The following is a 21,408-nucleotide window of genomic DNA, read 5'->3' as shown; positions in this document are numbered from 1 at the left end:
AGCAGGGGAAGGTGTTCACTGTCACCCTCACAGGCAGAGGTACTGAGAGAGGGTGGATCTGAAGACTGTCCTTCCTTCTCTGAGAACTCTGATTGAAGACCCAGAGGTTTAGATGGTGCACACTGGCTGGGATCTGTGGCCCTAGCTCCAGTCAATATGCTATTTGTATTTCATGACTGTAAATCTAGCACTGGCTGCCTCTGAAGGGCTTTCAGCCTCAACTTGGGTCTGCTCTTGCACTCCTGGGGTGTCTTGGGGGCCTTTCACTCCTTTGGGTGAACATACTGTGAGTGCTGTGTAAATTTTAGAAGCTCTGATGGTTGGCATGTTAATTTCACTAGTGCTTGTTGGTAGCAGATATTTACATTGCCTGAGAAAAACAGCCCTTCATATTCTTATAAAGATTGGCTACATTGATATCACAGTTTTCATGATGGGTGCTGAGCCTTGATCTTGAGGTGGTCAATTACACGTGGATAGGAGGGAACCTGTCTACCCCTGAAGCTGATACCTGTTGACTCTGTGGCCATTGTTATCTGCCAACCACACACACGCCTGGATCCAAGTCTGGGGAAGAGGGTCTAAAAGAACATGACAGACACATTTCATCACCGGCCAACCCTTCCAGAGGAGTCCACCCGTGAACTAATCTTATATAGCTCAAAAGCATCGCCTTCCTTCTCCTTGGGCTGCCCCACATGAACTGGGTGGGTGCATGAAGCTTTCTTTTGCTAAGGCAATGAGGCCAAGTAGAAGTTTGGCTCCTTTTACATTTTTTCAAGTTTCATGATGTTGGACTTGGAGACTGTGTGACCTGGTCATTTCTTCCAAGTGGCTGAAGAATTAAAGAGCTCTGCATGGTCTCTGTGGCAGTTACCATTACCTACTTAGTTTGGCATGTGAAACACATCTATCATTTGTCTGTCAAAAACACAACATACAATGATTTGTCACAAAAATAGTTTCTTTCCCATCTAATTTCCTAGAAAGCATTCATAAGAGAACTTGATATGTATGCTCTCTCTCTGTCTTTTTTTTTTTAATAGAACTGATACAAAAAAGAACCAAATTTGGCTGATTGGCATGAAAAATATTTCTTTAACACTAAAGTAAATCAAATTTCTGACTCCAAACAATGCCATTTAATATTGCCGTATCTAAAATTTCCATCACTGGGATTCTTCTACTTTGCAGTTACCAGTGATCTGATAACCTTGTCCCACCCTTCTGCTCCCCTCAAGCTTTCAGAGACCTCTTGAGTTCCCAGAGAAGGACAGGTGGTCATCTGCATGTTGAACTTCCAGCCAAGGGGCCAGAGAAGGCCAGGGCCAGAGTGGAGGAACACTGAGAGTGGTCTCAGGATCCTTTCCACCACACCAAGCCATCCTGAGTCCTGGACTACAGGGACCAGCAAGAGCACGAGAGGCCCTCTCAGCAGTCAGTCCTCCTCCAGGCTGCACCTGCACCTGAGCAGACACCAGTGGGCTGAGCAGTCTGCAGAGTTTAAGGCCCACGGCACCAGAGAAGTCATAATTCCGTCGATGGGCCGGGAGCTTTCATTTCTTTATTGCTCATTAATGAGTGGTTTTACTCTGCCATTTCCCACATGGATGCCGAATCCCAGCAGGCCACATAGGAAAAGAAAGCCTTCTCTCTGAGTGCCCTGACTATATGACCTACTCTCAAAAACCACAACACGTTTTCCTGGTACAGATCTGTAAGTGACTCTGGGAGGTTTGGGCTGGGAAAGGAGATCATTCTCTGATGTTCCCCCAAACCTATGAGAATAGTATAATTCTCAAAAGGACGGCTGCATCCCAAATGGCTAGTATTATTTAGTAATAGCACAGAGGTTTGCCAGCCATACAGTCTCTCTTGCAGTTACTCAGCTCTCCTCACAAGTCAGAGCAGCCACAGGCAATGATGCACCAATGACGTGCTGTGTTCCAATGAAACTGATGGACCAAGATTTGAATTATCATTTTCTTTGAGACAAGGTCTCATGTAGTTCAGGCTAGTCCCAAACTCTCTATGTAGTGAGTATGACCTTGATCTTCTGATCTTCCTGCCTCTACTTCCAAAATGCTATAATAGGTGTGTGCTAACATGCTTTGCTTATGCAGTACTAGGGATCAAACCCAGGGCTTTGTGCAAACTAGGGAAGCCCTCTACCAATCAAGTTACATCCCTGGCCCCTGAGATTTGAATTTTATATGTCCCCCAAATATTTTTGGTTTTTCTCCCAACCATTTGTAAGTATAAAAATTATACTTGTAGGTGTTAACTTGAAAGAGTATAATAGGTTAGACTCTCAGCATATTGGTGTGCCAAATCTTTTCATAATAAAAACATCCCATGCTTATAGCCTCGTGACTTGGGTTTGAGACCAGGATCTATCATTTACTTTCTTGGAGCTGTGGTGAAATTACTCAGTTTGCCCAAACTCTGTATCCCCAATTATGGTGATTATAGTGCTCAGCCTCCTGTGCATTAGAGTTCCATGAGATGATTTGTAGGAGTGTTCTGAATTTACTACACAATGCCAGGTAAAATATTGTTTTGTTGTTAGGTATGCACTGTCAAAACGGTACACATTGTCCTCATCTCTTAGCAACCTTCCGACAGTCTTGACTTCTACGTGACATTTTGAATCAAAAGTCTCCTCTGAGACATTGAGGGTAGACATATTGGGAAGAGGAATGTTTCCCTCTACTCTGAATTACAAGGTGACATTTTCTTAAATATAGGTTGGACATAAACTCTAACTCAAGATAATGTTTTTTAGCTGTGTTGTAATTTCAATCAATGTATTATGTCAATTTTGCTTATGTTTTCCAACTTTACAGCTATGCATTGAGTTGAAGTCATGGAAATGAGTGTCATAGTAATTAATGCTGGTCACGTGGGGGGTCATTTCCTTTGGAGCTGCCTTTCCAGCTTTTGTGTCGTTTGGAGCATTTCTGAAGTCAGGGAAAGAAATGGAAAGTTGACTCTCAGCAAATTGTCTGTATGTTTTCATGGTTTCTCTCAGCTAAAGGATCTGGTGTTTTTTCAGCATGATCACGGAATCTTCCAAAGCATTCTTGCTCTCCCTGTGGCACGCCTCAGTCTAACAGTCTCTAAACACTCCAAAGATACCATCTTAAATTCAGACAGAAAAGCAAGCATGCTGGTCGGGGAAGAAAGAAAGAATTGTGAACATCTGGGCTTCAAAACAAAGCCACACTTAAATCAGAGCATAATGAAAAAAAAAATAATAAAAAGGCATGTCCGAGTCCTATTTTGGTTAAACCTGTAAGAGAAAAGTTGTGCTTAAGAAATAGGTCGACATTTTGATACAGTAGCTAGATTTCTGTTAGGAAACTTAGATACTAAATTAAGTCAGTAGGTCTGGAATAGAGACAGAACAAAAGAGAGGGTTCTACCTCATGGACATGGAGTCAGGACCGCCTCCCAACATGATGTTCAGAAGGACCTGAAAAGGATGAACTGATTCTAATGTGTTAGCAAGGTGTGCTGTGTGCCCTGGGGACTGCTGGAGACAGCTATTTGTTACATAAAGTCAATCTGTAAATGAATAGACACTCTTCCTATTGCAAAGCTAATGGGGAGGGGCGTGGTCAGTAGATCGAGGACTTCCAGGATCTCTTCAGCACCTCCCTTCCAGACAAACCCCAGGGAGCTCATTTACTCTGTCAGATTGAGGTCAACTATGGCAACTGTTGCCTCTGAGTTCCAGGATCTTATTCAGCCCATGGATCTCACTGTGCTTTATGGGAAAAAATGACTTGGAGACACCAACTAAGTAACCAAAAATATCAAGGGCTAAGAAGGGTGGAGTGAGAGAGGAAAGGAGGAGGGAGGAGGGGGAGAGAGAGAGAGAGAGAGAGAGAGAGAGAGAGAGAGAGAGAGAGAGAGAGAGAGAGAGAGAGCTCTACTGGTTATGGATCGATTGATGCATTAATAGGCTTATGTATTTTCGTAGCACTTGGTCTGTTGGTGGAGAGAGGGACTGGGATTGTGGACTAGAAAGGGGAGGCGTTGGGGGTCCCTTTTGTTGAATTATCTTAATGAAAAACCCCATTGACTACTTGCTGCTTAGAAAATTCAGTCCTAATGACCTTCTTTCAAATTTTAACAGTAGACACAAAATACACTGTTAAACCATTTTCTCAGTGACTGTAAAAAAATAGACACGTTTGATAAGGACATTCTAATAAAAGGTCCTTCAGGAGCGCCCGCCTCTTAAATGTCTGAGCTCCTGTTACACACAGGATTTTCTTCCACTTCCGTCACCAACCACAGTGACATCAAGACCATGAGAGGCAGAGAGAGAGCTCCCATCAGAGCGCCCTGCAGAGGTCACACAGGCCTGTTGTCCAGGTGTGCTGCAGAGCAGGCAAGAAACCATCAGCTTCAAAGCGGCTCCTTCAACCCGTCGATAGGGAATCTTGATCTTCAAACCTCAGTAGCAGATTTAAAAAGGCCCAGTGAGTCTTCAAGAGCTAAGTCCGTAGACATTTGACAGGTTTTCGCCACCTTCCTGCCCTGGGCTGCTGCAGACTGGTGCCTTGAAGCAGAGCATCTTTCATAAGGCTAAAACAAGGTCAGGCTGTGGGACCTCCCACAGCCTCTTGGGAATTGTGTCAGGCTCTCTCCTCCACCATCTCCTGCTAAGACTGTTCGAATCTTGGCTGGACTGATAAATAACCAATGCCAAAAGGAAATGCTGGCAGGCAGGGAAGGGCCACAGCCAATAGCTTTGTGTTCCAGAGTCAGTGCCAGGAAATGGCTCTTTGGGTGGCAAGATTCCTGCAGAGGGAGAGGAGCAATCCAGATGTTGGATGGAGGGACAACTTCCCATAATTCCTGGGGCATCTCTCTTATAGACAAGGAACCGAGACTACAGCAAAGCCCTGTGCAGTCTGGTCAGGGGTGGCCAGGGAGGCAGAGGAACAGCTAGTTTGACCTCTTTGACCTCCATGGTGCAAAGTCTCACACTGAGCACATCTGTAGGAGCTGAAGTAAATTTAGATCCCTTCAGTGCATATCTGTGGTGGGCGATGGTGTTCAAGACAAACAGTTTATAAATGCAAAATCAACGAGAAAGATCGGTGCAAAATCTCCACCTGCCTGACGTCTCGTTCAAGATTCTCTTTCCAGGCTTACTCTTCATTTCCTTTTGAATTTAGATTATTATACATGTTGCCTGTCTTCCTTTGTTCGTTCATTCCTTCCTTCTTTGAAGAACAAAATGAGGTTTGATTGTTGTTGATGTCTGTGCTCTTTTGGTTGAGAGACACTTGGATTAGATTTCAAATAGTGGAATGCTCTCACACTCTGGAGGGATTTGCCACAAAGATGCTTATCTACTCTTTGTATGCCAAATTCGGGTCATTTCATAATAATAACAACAACAATGATGATAGAAGATTAAAAAAAAAAAACGTGTAAGAAATGGTAAGGCCAGGTCCCAGGGACAGGCATGCCGGATGAAGTCGGAGGGCAGGGAGCTGGTGATGAACACTGTCATTTCACCCGCTGCATGCCTTCCTGAAAGCCATGGCTTCACACCCAAGTCATCATCTGCTGGCTTGCCATGGCCCACATGAAAAGCCTGCAGTTTCTCATAGAAGACGACACAGAAGAGCAATCAGTGGTTTTACAGAAAGGTTCTTAAGCTGCTGTACTCCAGAGGGCTAGAGTTCATGGGAAGGGACACGTGGGGCCATGCTACAGTTCTGTCCCTTGTCCCCCAGGCTAGTCAGAGAGACTTTTGTTGTCTATAAGCAAATGGCATCCACTTGGTAAATGTGTCACAGTATATCAGCATTTTGGATGGTAGATCGTGCCATCTATTAGACCTCTGGACTGGTCCCAGACCTATGGCTTATTAGATTCAACAGAAGGATCGCAAGGGGACAGAATGGCACCTAGCAACTGTCAGCCTGGGGCCTGGAACAAAGGCCATGCATTTAGAGGGCCAGCAGTCAAGGAGATCAAAATAATCAAAAGACAAGGTAACAAAACAGAAATACCCACTGTACATTGGGAATCGTTTTTTCTTATTTCTAAAGTTATATGTCTAAAGCTACATGGATGATACATCTATGTACATTACTAGGAGTTCTGCTCCATAGTACTTTTGTGCATGCTGAGTTTTGTTACTAATTGCCAAAAGAAAATAATTCCATAGGGCAGATCTATGTACAGTGGTCTATCCTTAGCTCACCTGGGTCCTGTACCCTCAGTGTCTGTGTGGGCAAGAGCCTGCCCTGTGCTGGGTGGGCCCTATAAAACCAAAGAGACTATTCTGGGTGACCTATGGCCACGGTAAACAGGTGACCTTTGTGACACTGGGTAAAACCCCTGACAGCTCTTTTGAGTGATTTGTGTTGGACATTGAAGTGGATAAGTGGCTGAGTCTCTCCTGTGGGTGGAGACCAGGCTTGGGCTGCAAATGAAGGGACCTGTACCATAACCAAATCTCTGTCTGCTTGTCCGTCTGAACATCTGAGAGAGGGCAGGTAGGCATTTTACACCTTGAAGATTTGTTTTCTGGAAATGACAAAATTAAGTATAAACCAATCAAGATCAAGGTAAGAGAGACAGAAAAAGAGGGGAGCAGGAGACAAGGAAAGGCCCTGTCTGAGTGGGAGGGAAAGGCTGACCCAGCAGGGCCTACACTTTGGATTCATTCTCTAGGTTTGCCACATCACCATTCCTCTCCGTTTGTTCTTCTGGGTTCTTCTCTTCCTCCTCTGTCTCCAGTTCTGCATGCTGGTTCAGTTTGCTGGACACAGACCAACTCAGGGGCAGCTCTGCCCTGTTCGCCAGCTCGGCTAGCTCTTTGGCACTAAGGGATGGGGTGCTGGTCTCATAGGTCTCATGGAAGCTGTTGTAGTCGACTTCGTAGAACCCATCTTCCAGCGTTAGGACGGGAGTGAACCGGTAACCCCACAAGATCTCACTGGTGATGTAGGAGCTTCGAGCTTGGCATGTCATTCCTGAGGAGAGGAGAAAAGGAGCTTTAGGATACAGGAGTTTGGGCTTCCAAGGCCAAGGAGACTCAGGGCCCTGACCATAGCTGTTACGTGCAAAAGACATTTATTCTGTATTGTGACCTGTATAGGAGGATGATGGCTATGGAGCTATCTTTCGCGTGTAGACATATGCCATGAAATTCCAGGACTTTCTGAAACTGGCAAACTGAGTTCAATCCCCCAAATCTCATGTACACGTGGGAGATTACTGTCCCCCTAAAGTTGTCTCTTGACCACCTCCTACACATAGTGTCATGCACATCTGCCCCCCACACAATCTGTCCACACACTCATACAGACATTAATCAATAAAGCAAATTAAAACACTTATAACTCGTTAAAGTGCAGAGAATAGGTGACCATAGAGTATTCAGCCACCAAAGGGACATCTATGTCACCCCCCTCCCAAAGGCTCAGAGACCGTTACAGAAGAGGGGGCAGAAAGATGGTAAGAGCCAGAGGTTCAGGGAAGACTGGGACAGAATCTTCTGGACATCATAGGACTGTCAAACCTATGAACTCCCAGCAGCTGAGGCTGGCTGCACAAGACCAGGCTGGTTAATATCCTAGCTTGGGATGGAAAGGGGTTCATGGTCTCCCACCTCTGACTGAAGGATTCTGGGTAGTTGATGGCTTTGGCTTTGGGGTGAGGGAGAGTTAGTTTTTTTCCCGCAGGGAGTTGCCCCTGGTGGTTTGATCACATTCTAGTGGATGGCTGCATGAGCAGAAGGAATGGACATAATAAATTGAGTTGATGGGTTATTAAAAAAAAAAAAAAGAGGACATGAGTTGGTGGTGGGTAAGGAAGAGAGTCGGTGCTGAAAATGATCTAAGTACATTGTATGACATTCTCAAAGAATTAATAAAAATATTTCTTGCAAAACCATGAACAAAATAAAAACAAAAGGTGTGTAATAGGCCCCCAGATCTTAGCACAGCTCATGCCAAGATGGAAGAGCCATCTAGGCTGTAAAACGTAGCACTTAGATAGTACCACCTGCTAAATGAAAACAAAGGCCTAATCCATCAAAATTTATAGTTCTGGGAAAGTCTCTAAATGTACTAACCTTGCTTTTTGGCTTCTGTAGTTCTGCTTCTGGCTAACGGTTCATGTGAAGTATGTCAACTCAGGATATAGTTTCTGTGTTCAAAAGCTTACCCTGTGAAAGGCTTGGTGCTACACTAGAACCCTCAACACCCAGTGTAGTCGCCAGTAGGCTAATAAAGATGTTCTATTGACTTAAACCCATGTCTGAGCATTCTTCTCTGGTGGACACCCCACAACAGGCAACGAGAAGACAGTTTTCAAAACACTGAAAGAAAAAGATTGTCAACCAAGAATTCTATACCCAGCAAAACTGTCCTTCACAAAAATGAGGGAGAAATGAAGACATTTGGCGAAGGGAAGTGGAGACATGTCATTGCTAACAGTTTTGCACTGCATGGGATCAGGAAGAGAGTCCTCCAGGGGAACAAAAGGAATCTGGGTGATAAATCCACGTGAAGAAATAGATGCTGGTATAGAGAGCTATGAAAGAAAATACATTTTTTTTTCTACAGTATAATTTTGTGCTGAGTACATTTTATGGTAACAATTATGTTACATTCTATAATACATCATGGTTTATTTACCAAATAAAACAAAGTAATTCAAAAGTGTGTGGTCTGTGCCATCCTCACAGCCTGGGAAGGCTTAGCCCTGAGAGTGCACCTTTCACACCTGCCCAGGCAGACCCAGTCACATTTCACAGGCTTTCTTCATTACCATTGAATTAGGATCATTCTGTTCCTGCATTCAAAAACCAACAGAGGATCAGCAGTACTGCTTATCAACTCTTCGTACCTGATTAGAAATCAACGAAGATGGGAAAAACAACAAAAAGAGAACCAAACTTCCCCTCAGCAGAGGCAGGCTGGACCCTCACATCAGATGTACAGCAGAGGCAGGCTAGACCCTCACATCAGATGTACAGCAGAGGCAGGCTAGACCCTCACATCAGATGTACAGTCAACAAGAGAAGTCCATGTATGTGTGTATATGTATGTATGTCAACAATAATAATTAAAGAGTTAAGAATTTGAGATGGAGTGGGAGCATGCTAGGAGTTTCAGGGGAGAGGGAAGGGTTGAAATAAAGTAAGTACCACGTTTCCCTCTTGCCTTTTGAGGCAGGGTTTCTCACCGAGCCTGGAGTTCACTTTGCTAGACTGGCTGGCCAGCAATCCACAGGGATCTTCCTGTCTCTACTTCTCCCACATTGGGATTACAGGCATGCATTGCCATGCCTGACTTTTTATTTTATTTTTTGTATGACTTCTGGGGATTGAGTTCAGTTCCTTATGTTTGTGCAAGAAACACTTTACTGACTGAGCCAACTCTCCAGCCTCATTTTTCTAAAAATTATTTAATCTTACAATTTCTTTACAGAGAAATTCTCTGAGTCCCTGGTGGGTTTCCCAAGTGTTCCAGAGAAGTACATGGAAACAGCCCGTCTTTGGGTATCCACTTATTTCTAGATAAAACCACAAGGGGAAGCAGTGTAAGCTCACTCCATCTTGGAGCCACAAAAACGCACAGGCATGTAGCTAAGGATCCTGTAGCAAAACACTGGGACAGACCTTGCATAATTTAAATTTAGCAGGCAAAGCTCTAATTTTAGATTCAGTGACAAGTTACAATGGGAGAGGTCTGTGTGTAGAATAGTGACATGATGAAAGCCATCCCGAGAGAGCCCCTTGGGGCACAGCCAGAGGTGTCAGCAGCCGACAAATAATGCATCAAATCTGCCTAGAGAATAAGATTGCAGTAAAGTAAACCACTCCACTTCTGAATCATGTAAAATAGACCCACACTGCCGACAACCCGGAACGAAGAGGGACTCCGTTACAGATGCTTTGCCATTCCGCTTCAAAGACCAGGCTCTGTGACAGGCCGTTTTCCCTTCCTCCCACCCTCCTGCCCATCACAGGAAGTGCTGTTCTCAGTCAGCACCGTCTATCATGCTGTGCACGACTGTGCTGGAGTCTCAGCCTTGGGCTGCCAGCTGTGGGAGAACCGTTGTGGTGACCCACCGAGCCCAGTGCCGGCTGGAAGCAGGGTGGTGCAGTCTGATCCAACACAGGGATGTGAACACAGCTGAACCTGGTCATGAGCTACAGCCACTCCTGTGTTACACTCAGGCTCAGGGTCCCTGCTACACACATCGAGCTTTCACAGTGCTTTCGATGCACACCATGCTTTTTCTAACCTGGGGTCTGTGCTGGCTGGCTTACACTATGCAGAAACAGATTGAAATGCATATCTTAAAAAATGACCTGAGGAAAGACATTCTACGTCTGTACTCTACTCTTGAGAAAGAAATTGGTGCATTCATAATTTAAATACCGAATTAAGTAATAATGTTGTTTACTGAATGTTGCTGTGTGCCAGGAACCGGAGGCTGTGAGTTGATGTTTCCTGGCACCACGTCTGGGCTGCAGATTCTAAAGAAGGATCACCTGGCTAGAACTGCATGATTGCGGAGAGTTGGAATATTGCAGATTAAAAACCCAAATTATCTCAGGCTGTCTCGGTCCCCATAATAGCCAATTATTGCCAGCCTCTTTATTGACCTAACAACTTTGTTATTATTATGTTAAAACTTTTGTAATGTATTAACTCAGCAGGCCACTAGTCTACTGACTCAAAGGCTAAGAACATTATCAGGTGGCATCTGAGGACTGAGAGGTTTCCCTGTTTGGCTGGGGCTCATCCGGCCACTGTGTCCCGTCAACCCCCCCCCCCCCCCAACGCCAGTGTGCTTGGCTGAGCTTTGCTTTATGACTGTCTTCCATTCTTTAAAGTTCCTGTGGCCACTTCCATGGTGGAACATACCATTGAGGGAAACTTAAATCCAGATTCCTGGGCCACAGTCACGCAGGTAAACTGTGGCTTTATCTCTTTGAAGATGAGCCCCGTTTTGTATGCAAGAGTCCCCTCATCCTTGCGACAGCCCCCTGAGTGGGTGCTGCAGCCACCTTTAGTCTACAGTGAGCAGACTAAACAGAGGTGAAAGAACCCTGGACAGCGCAGTGCTGTGGACTCAATGGTGGGATTCCAACGTCCTGTCTTGAAACCCTGGGTGTCTATGGCGATTGGGTTTCACAGGATTGGTCCACTACCCTTATCACCTCTTTAGTACAGGAAAAGGCTAGGCGTCTATAACCGTTGCACTTGGGAGGTGGGTAGGAGGATCAGGAGTTCAAGGTCATTCTTGACTATATAAGCGAGTTCCAGGCCAGCCTGGGCTATATGAGATGAGACCTTGTTTAGAAAATTAACCAAGGGGAGAAAAGAAGGGGAGGAGACACCAGAAGGTGGGCATCCTCTTCCTGCCCCAGACATACAGAGAAGAGGCTGTGTGAGGACCTACCCAGAAGAGCACTGTCCACAAGCCAGGGACAGGGCCTTCCCAGGGGTTGCTGCAGCTGGGGCTTAACTCTCAGGCTTCTGGCCTCCAGAGCTAAGAAGAGAAGAGCCTGCCACGGGGTCTCCCTGGCTGTGGTGCTCTGCTCTGGCCACGAGACCACCACAGTGAGAGGAACCTGGGAAGGAACCTCAGTGAGGGGACTCTCATCTGGGAAGCTGGCTCCAGAGCCTGTGGTATTTCCATAATATTTTTCAATTTTTGAAGACAGGGACCATGTGCTAATTTTGGTCTGTGTAACTCTTAGAGCATCCTACACTTCAAGGTTTGTCATGTGGATTATATGAAATAAAGTAGAGTGTGTATGAGTTGTGTAGGAATGCTCTCATGGGTGGTAACTCTGCAGCCAGCCTACCCCTGCCCACTGTCTGCTCCACTGTGCTTCTCCCATCTGGCTATTTTTTCCTTTACCAGATAGATGTCCTTCATCCTCTCTATGCCTCCCTTGTCTTCCACACAAATTCTGTATCTTCTGCCAAGATCGGGGGTACGAACTATCATCTTCAGGAAATTGCTTGGAAACACCAAAGCAAAATTTATTTACTTATTGCTTGATTGTGTGTGTGTGTGTGTGTGTGTGTGTGTGTGTGTGTGTGTGTATGTTGTGTGTGTGTGTGTAGAGATCCATGATGTCAGGCCTCTTCTTTGATTGCCTCGACTTTATTACTGAGGCAGGGTCTCTCACTTCACCCTAGAGCTCCTGGATTTAGCTAGTCTCTTGAGACAGCCTACCCTGGGGACCCCCTTTCACCAAATTCCAGGTTCTGGGGCTATAGTCTGGCTACTATGTTCTCCTGGGCTTTTTACTGGGTGTTGGATATCTGAACTCTGGTCTTCACATTTGGATGGTAAATGCTATTATGAATGGTATTGTTTCTTTGATTTCTTCTGAATGTGTTTTTCGTTTGTATACAGGAAGGCCCCTGATTTTTGTGACTTGATTTTATATCCTACTGCTTTGATGAATGTGTTTATATGATGTAGGAGTATTCTCATGGGTCTTTAGGGTGTTACACATGAGAGAGTTAAAATGGAGTTACCCTATAATGGGGTGACAGTGCCCTTACTAGACACCATAGGCTAACAAAGAGCCCTGAGCCAAGAATGGGTTACCTCATTTGAAGTTATTGGTCAGTGAGGTCTCATAGACCTCCAGACACACAGGCAGCTGACAACGCGTGGTTGGTTATCCTCCAGAACTTGACAGTAAGGCCCTATTGCTAAAGATACCACACAGATGAGTCATAGAACATGGAGAAATCAAGTAGGTACTCCCTTGGAGCATTTTCCTACTGGCTAGCACTCATACTGCTAGAAGGAGCTATGCATACTACTGGGGGAGAAAAGCAATCATTGACCTTACCCAGCTGTGGTCCCTGGAGGATACAGCAATGACTGACCTGGCAGGCCCCGCCCATCGGTGCACTAGCGGCGCAAATGTCATGGGAGTAACCAACCACTTTCTGATGCAAGTAAGGCCCACCCCTACAATAAAACCCATACCCAGCACCGTCATCTGGCCAAGAACCTGTGGCTGAATGGGTCATAGGCCCTAGGAGAACCTACAACCATTATTCTACTAAATAGGTATAGTATTAATCTGACTTCTAGTGGCTTTTCATTATACCTATAGATCAATGCCTCTCTCAACCCTCATCAGAGATACTTTTATTTGCAGTAGATGGTTATTAACCCAGAGACCTGCAACTGGCTGAGGTGCAGAGAATAAGACTGCAGGATGATCAGCCCCCAGTGGAACATCTGCATCACACTCCCCCGTCCAAAGACTCAGGGGCCATTGCGTAAGTGGGGGGTGGTGGTGGTGGAAAAACTGTAAGAGCCAGAGGCAGAGGGTGACTGTAAGGAAACAGTGTCCTCAGGACACAGCTGGGCAACTTCACGTATGAATTCACAGTAGTTACGGCAGCATGTGCAAGACCCGTACACGCTCAAGCCAAACCAAATCCCAGCATGCAGCGGGGAGGTGGGAGATGGACATGGAGAGAAGCTATTGGCAGCTGTTAGCTGCCGGGAGGGTCAAGTTTTCTAAGAGTGTAGCCCCTGCTAAGTCAAGCAAATATCCAAGTGTACATGGACAACACACACTGGACTTGATAGGTTAAAAAAAGACACAAAGTTGGGTGGGTAGGGAAGGGTGGTGGATCTGGGAGGAGATGGAAGAGGGGGTGAATGTGATCAAATACAGTGAATGAAATTCTCAAAGAAGTAACAAAAAAAGGAAAAAATCTTTAAAAGTTCAAGTTGTGAAAACACACATATACGTGCAAAGAGGTCATGAAATACCCTTAGCTCAAACCTCAAGTCGCAATTCATCTGCAATTGGCTTCATTTTGTCTGTTCATTTTCAACATCAAGATCCTGAAGTCCCAAACTGCAAATTTACCATTTACCCTAGCCTACAAAGCATGGAAAAGTGTTGGAATCAATAATTCTGCAGAGTGACTGCTTATGCAAGGCTCAGATACCAAACCAAGGACCCGACATTCTTCCAATTAAAACAGGAAAACCCATGTGCCCTTATTCAGACTGGAAAGTCCCTAGCACACTGTACAGTGCTCACTGTAGACTGAACAGTACTGATCAAGAGCGCTTGTTCCTCAAACAGTGTCTTCTTGTTTGCTGACTGGTTCATAGGGAACAGAAGCCCAGTGGGCAGCGACCTGGCACTCCTGTGTTTCTCCTTGCTGTTGATGTCGGGCTTACTGAATACATCCTTCTCTGAACGTCTCGCCGTTCTCTCTAGTGCTTGATTGTCAAGAATCATCTCTGCTGTCTCCTGGAATTTAGTTTTTTTTTCAGGTTGCAGCTCTGACCACTTTACTCCAGGACCCTTTAGGGGATCTGAGGAGCTGCGCCTCCTTACCTCAGTATCATGTTTGATAATATACACAATTAATTTTAGAACACAGATGGCAATGATTTACTCATTCATCTTAAATTAACTGAAGACCTGTGTTGTATCAGGCTCTTGGATGGACTCTGTGGGTAGAAAGATCATGGTCCCCAGGTTCATCAGACTCACATTCGGCTGAGAATGAAGTAGACACTCAAACGAATGTAAAATTGCAATTGTGGCAAATGTAAGAATGAAAAGGGTTTTTTTTTCATATGACCACAAAAAAGGCCACTTGTACTCAGATGTGAGAATTAATAAAAATGTCCCCGAGGGTATAATATTTGAGGTGGGACTTGAAGACAAGTGTGGGGGGATGGGGCAGGAGTAAGGTCTGTGTGAGCAGAGTGACCACTAGTAGACAGAGGAGCTATTGAAGGAGAAGTCCTGGGACACCCCAGAAACTAGTGTGTGTAGGACAAGATGGAGGGAGCTCGATTCCCAGGGAAAGGGTCCCTCAAGCTGTAGGAGGGAAACACCTGGGAGGGAGGAATGGTAGAAAGATTCCGAGGGAATAAGCAGGAAGTTAACGATACACTAGAGATGACGTCAGAGACCCCAAGGTTAGGTCTGAAGGAGAGAACCCCTGGGTGTTCACTGCTCCGACTGCTGGCCAAGGAAATACCACGTTGTAGATTTTCCCTGGAGTCTGGATTTTCCTGGAGGAATCAATGTGGAGGGAAGTCATCCGGGGTTTGACTTTTGCCGTGTCCACTGCTGTTCTTGATGACTTGTGCTTCTGGTGGTCTGGATCTATGTTTCATGGAATGGTGAAGAAAGACAGGGACCGGGGGTCATGTCAACTATGGCACACTGCGTGGTACACACTTTAACCTCGAAGTTACCGTGGTGGCTTTGAAAGCTGAGTTTCTGTTAGCAGAAATAAAGCTTTCTTGAGAGAAAACAGGGTTTTGGAGTTCCCGAAGCCACATGTGTGGGAACAGGTTTCCTGGTGGCAGGATGCTGGCGCCACTAAGGTTTCTAAGAAGCGGCTCAGAGCCCCCAGCCCTGGGCTTGGTCTACATACAGTAAGAAGATCAAAGTGGGAAATCTGAGATTGGAGGGAGGATTAGAGAATGTTAGGGATTCAAGGTCTAGTCTGGAGGCATTCTGGAAGATTCCAGGCATCTCAGAGCAGTCTGGGCCTAGAGAAACCTCACCACTGGAGCTTTCCAGCAGGGGCCTGTGGAAGTTGGTGTTGAAGAGTGGGTTCCCCAGTGTGTGTGTGTGTGTGTGTGTGTGTGTGTGTGTGTGTGTGTGTAGTATACATGTGTGTAAGCCCAGTGTATTCACATGTGAGTGAATGCTAGTGCACAAATATGTGTATGTATGTGGGCATGTATGTACATATGTCTCTGTGTGCACAAGCTTGTATAGGCATGCATTTTTGTGCATCCACTCATATGCATTTGAAAGGCTGGTACTTTCTTAAATCCTCTATTGAGAGGACTTGTGGATGAGGCTCTGAGAATGAGCAGTGTCCCAAGTGATATCCCTGGTTTGGGGAGCCTCAAGGGACAGGGATTCATCTGGGCTAGACCCTCCATGGCAAAATAACAGCATACCACCTGAATTCAGATTCTCTTAGGGTAGGGAACATGGTGAACAGCAGCTTGTCCAAATTAACTGTTTGAAAATAAAAAAGAATTGGGCTGGGGAGATGTTTCAATGGGTAGGAATGCTTGCTGTGTTAGTCAGGGTTCTCTAGAGGAACAGAACTTACAGAGTGAATCTATCTGTCTACCTGTCTGTCTATCTATCTATCTATCTATCTATCTATCTATCTATCTATCTATCTATCTATCTATCTATCTATCATCTATCATCTATCTATCTATCAATCATCTATCTATCTTCTATCTATCTATCTATCTATCTATCATCTATCTATCTATCTATCTATCTTCTATCTATCATCCATCTATCTATCTATCTATCTATCTATCTATCTATCTATCTATCTATCTATCTATCTATCAGAATGGCTTGCATGCTGTGGTCCAGCTAGTCCAACACTAGCTGTGTACCAATGGAAGGTCCAAGAATCCAGTCTCAAGCCTGGATGTCTCCACTGGTCTTCAGTAGAAGGAGGCTCTAATACCATTGAAGAAATAGACCCGCCGTTGAGAGTGAGAGCAAGCGGTAAAGAGAGAGCGACCTTCCCTCTTCCATGTCCTTTATATAGGCTGCCAGCAGAAGGTGTGGCTCAGATTAGAGGTGGATCTTCATACCTCAAAATACCAGAATTAAAGGTGGATCTTAGCTGGGTGGTGGTGGCACACGCCTTTAATCCCAGCACCCGGGAGGCAGAGGCAGGCAGATCTCTGTGAGTTCGAGACCAGCCTGGGCTACAAAGCGAGTTCCAGGAAAGGCACCAAAACTACACAGAGAAACCCTGTTTCGGGGAAAAAAAAAGTGGATCTTCTCACTTTGATGATTTAATTAAGAAAAAAATCCCTCACAGGTTAACTAAAACCCTAGCCACGTGGGTTTTAGTTAATTCCAGATGTAGTCAGTTGACAACCAAGAATAACATCACAGTTGCCATGTAATCATGAGGACCTGAGTTCAGATCCCAGCACCCATGTGAAATGCCAGGCCTGGACACACATGCATCTGTAACTCCAGTGGGGGTTGGAAAGAGGGGTTGCCGGGGCTCGCTGGCGGCAGGACTAGTCCAGGTTCAGCAAGAGACTGTCTCAAGGGAGTAAGTAAGGAGTGATAGAGAAGGACATCTAATGTCTTCCTCTGGCTTCAATGCACATGCACAGGCACATGCCCTGTGTGCATATAACATACACACACGTGTGCGCGCACACACATACACATGCAGGCATACACACATCACACTCATGCATGCACACACACCACATACACACAAGCACACGTGCATACATCACACGTAGACCCACATGCATGCATACACACACACACACACACACACACACACACACACACACACACACTCCCAAAGAAGGTGAGTTATCATTAATGGGAAAATTTAAGTTTCTTCTCTTGGAAATAAGTCATTTAAGAGCAGTTAATTTCTATTCCAGAGAAATGAAGTCAGTTCCATTTACTTATCTCAGGTGTTGTCTATAAATCATAAATTCTCTTGAAGCAAATTTAAAAAATTTGCTTGGAATTCTTAAAAACCTTCCTTTGCAAATAAGACTCAAAAATATAATGAGAACACCTTCATTGAAGAGGAACCTGAGATCCTGACTGTCTCTGGCCAGTTGACAAAGCTCCGGGGAGGCGTGTAGCCCCTGTTGTCTTTTTTCAACAGATTTTAAGATTTTATACACACACACACACACACACACACACACACACACACACACAAACATACACACACATACACACACTCACACTCATACACACACAAAAACAACACACACACACATACACATACACACACATATATACATACATATGTTTGTGTATATATATATATATATATATATATATATATATATATATACACACACAATATATATATATATATCAAACAGACCTCTAAGTTTGCGTTTGATAATTAGATCAGTGAAGAGATTCAGGGTCACTATGGATAAGAGGTGAGGTTGACTGGAGATAGGACGTTCTCGTGGGCCCGTGTGATGGGTCTGTGGGTTTTCACCTAGTGTGCCAGTGAATGGATCTAGAGGCAGGTTTTGTGCCCGTGAGAAGACTGTTGCTTCTCTAGCAATCGAGGGTTGAAGGCAGGAGAGACAAGCTCTGGATACCTTAACTAATCTCCCTTAACTAACGGCCTGTAAGTGTCAGTTGAGTGGTTCTGGAGTCTCTCCTCTGTGATTGGCTGTTGCATGGCCCTGCACCATTCCTGACTGCTATTTCTTCCTCCAGGGCCTTCAGGATTCTCCCCCTGGAGCTCTTTGGCCTCCTGTCCCACCTACAATAATACTCTTTCCAGATGATTTTTACATGTGGCTGACCTTTAAACCCACATCTCTAGCCCTGACCTCATTCCTGGTCTCTGGACCACTTTATTCTGCCTCGGTTAGATCTCTTCTAGAGGACCTAGGAAACGCCCTGGAGCCTACATGGGTAACACTTCCCCTTCAGACCCGGTCCTCACCCTCAGTCTGGAATTCAGCCAAGTCACTGTTACTTGAACCTGGTTCTTTCCCTGGTCTCAGCATTCAGCCCCTTAATGCACACGGCTGACGCAACATTTGGCATCTTCTTGGACCCTCGGGTCTTCTTCACTGCTGTGGCCTGCCCCGTGCCACCCCATCTCCATTCCATCGGAGCAGCCTCACCCAAGCCTCTCCACTCCGCTTGGTGATCAGCCCCTGGTGTGATTTGGGGGTGACCCCAGAGCAGGCAGAGAGGCTCTGTGTTAGTTAGGTGTTTGTCAGAGCACATAAGACACCAGAGACAATGGCTGGTTTTGGCCCACGGTCCCAGAGACTCCAGTCCATCGGGTCTTTACTCTGAGTTCCTGGGCAGCTATCATGGTGTGAGCATGTGAAAGAAGAGCTCCTTGATGGCAGACAGGAAACGGAGAGAGCAATATAAGAGGGGATCAGGGAAAGAGACAGTCCCAAGGAGACAGCCCCGGTGACTGACACCTCCTTTCACACACCCCAATAATGCCAACATATAAAGAACCCACTAAGAGATGAATGCATTCATTGGGTCAGAATCCTGGAAATGCCATTACAGACACCGTAGAGGCAGGCTTTACTAATCTGGGCATTTCTAAATGCAATCAATCTGATAATCAGAATTTACTACCACACGCTCCTAGAATGGAATCTGAAGTTCCTACAGCATTTTTTTTTGACGTCTCTACTCCCCCTAATTGTGATGGTCGCTTCCCTCTGTCTGACCATATTCTTTCTCCTGGCTGATGATTGTGTCCCTGCAGGAAGCTAGGGTTCCTTCTCCAATGGGTCTTTGTCGATGCTCACACTGGATCAGGTCTTTGCTGCTGGCACATCCATCACACTCAGCTTGTCCCCTCATGGGGACATTTGTAATCCTTGACAGGATGACTCTTCTCTGATAGAATCCAATTGACAATGGGGACCGAGTACATCTTGTGGTAGAGATTTAGGGCATGAGAGTCCCAGTGTAGCCAGTGTATCTTATACTAATAGCCCTTCCCATTGACACAAATCCATCTGATGTATTTACCCATGAAAAATGGAACATCGTGAGCAGCTGTGGATGGACGAAGCTACAATGGGAAACTTGGGTCAGGGCTAGCCGCAAAGGAGGTAGGACCACGCCGCTGGCCGGGGATGGGATGGTAGAGGGGCCAGCGGAGCCTTGCAGGTTGGCAGAGCCAGCCTTTGTGTTGAAATCTCCACCAGTCATTTGCAAGCAAGCTCTGGACTAAGGTTATGTTATTTAAAACACTTTAAGGTTTGGCCGTGCCGGGCGGTGGTGGCGCACGCCTTTAATCCCAGCACTCAGGAGGCAGAGGCAGGTGGATCTCTGTGAGTTCTAGGCCAGCCTAGACTGCAGAATGAGCTCCAGGAAAGGCTCCAAAGCTACACAGAGAAACCCTGTCTTAAAAAAAAAACAAACAAAAAAGATTTGGCAGTTTATGAAGACTTCTGCTACCCTCCCCTTACCCCGAAAACTCCTAGCTCATCTGTTGCTGTACCGTGTGCGAGCCTAGGCTATTATCTGGAAAGGTTCAAGATGTAGAAGGGGCTCCCAAAGTCAGCAAGCTACCAGAGAGTAAAAGTGTTAACTAAGTTACATTGATTTGCCAAAAAATAGAAATTCATTAGCACCCATTAAAACAATGTGCAGCTCCCAGAACCAAGATGCATCTCTGCTTCCCGAGATGCTTGTGTCCATGGATCAAGTTAGTAACTGGATAATTTACTTGTGGAAAAGATCAGAATGCGCCAGCCTCACCCTGGACGTCCTCTGAGCACTGTGAATTGGGAATGAGGAGGGGAGCGCCTGGGGAACGCTCAGGAAGCAGGGCGTAGGCCTGGCTCTGCATCCTCCCCTTCCCGACCCTTGCCTTTCCATGACTGTTTCCTTTTTAGTTCATTCTGTATCTTGGGGCTGACTTTTGGCACATTCTGCTGAGCAACAAACTTTCCTTGTTCTCTGAGGACCCGCTTGTCCTCTGCCTTGCTAACAACCTGTTAAAGAAGATGCCTCAAGCATGTTTTGCAGGCACAGGGGTGAGCCATGATCCAATTTCCCATCCTCCTTCTCCACTGTTTCATTTTTGAGATGAGTCTGAGGCCCTTCTCAGTGGGGAGAATCGGGTCTGAGCAGGCAGCAAGTGAGAGAATTCTGAGTGAAGAAAACAAGTGATTTTCTTCAGCAAAACAGACTTTAAAGGATTTTTAATGAAAAAAAAAAAAACCCAATGGATTTTGAAAGTGAATATGGCATTTACAGAGTGGTTCGGAAGTCCTCTGCCAGTGTCTTAGCCCAGTGTCTGTTGCGTTGACATGCCTGAGACAGAGCAGTCTACAATGAAGAATGCGTTCCGCGTAGTTTATGGTTCTGGAGGCTGGGCAGTCCAAAAGCAAGGGGCCACCCATCTGCGCCTTGTCTAATGGAGTCTGCCATTGGTATAACTCAGGTCAGAGAATGGAAGGGGAGGCTGGTGGCAGGAAGGAAGCAGGGGGCAGGCAGGGGGGGGGGCGAACTACCCAGGTAGCTAATCCATCTATCTCCCTAGGGAGTCACGAGTTCCTGTGTGAGGGCTCTGCCCTCGTGAACTAAGTGCCTCCCACAATGCCCTGCCTTCCCACACTGCTGTGCTGTGGGATGGAGAGTCGTCCACTCATGAATCCATGGAGGGCATACTGCAACCACAGCAACCAGAAAGGTGAGATAAGGAGGCATTTATAAAATGGTCCATCTAACAAGTACAATCTTAAACTAAAATACTGGGCAGTGTTGGGGAATCAGTTTGTATTCTGTATGTTTACAAAGTCCCTGGAAATCGGTGACAGTGTGCTGGATGAGCCATGTTCAGA

General features: G+C 45.7%; 1 protein-coding gene across 2 annotated transcripts in view; it reads right to left on the bottom strand.

Moving 5' to 3' along the window:
- Window positions 1-21,408, bottom strand: part of Kcnj6 (potassium inwardly rectifying channel subfamily J member 6) — a 245,429-nt gene that overhangs the window by 5,904 nt on the left and 218,117 nt on the right. Inside the window, exon 4 of one of the 2 annotated variants that reach the window (XM_028879949.2) lies at window positions 6,720-7,007. In XM_028879949.2, coding sequence (XP_028735782.1) covers window positions 6,720-7,007 — 288 coding nt within the window. Of the gene's footprint in view, window positions 1-3,884; window positions 7,008-21,408 lie in introns of those variants that run through there. The other variant, XM_028879948.2, reaches the window with a different exon arrangement.

The sequence above is a fragment of the Peromyscus leucopus genome, chromosome 12 (genome assembly GCF_004664715.2).
Source record: "Peromyscus leucopus breed LL Stock chromosome 12, UCI_PerLeu_2.1, whole genome shotgun sequence".
NCBI lineage: Eukaryota > Metazoa > Chordata > Mammalia > Rodentia > Cricetidae > Peromyscus > Peromyscus leucopus.
The sequence above is the reverse complement of the archived record's forward strand: the minus strand, read 5'-3'. Positions and strand labels throughout refer to the sequence as shown.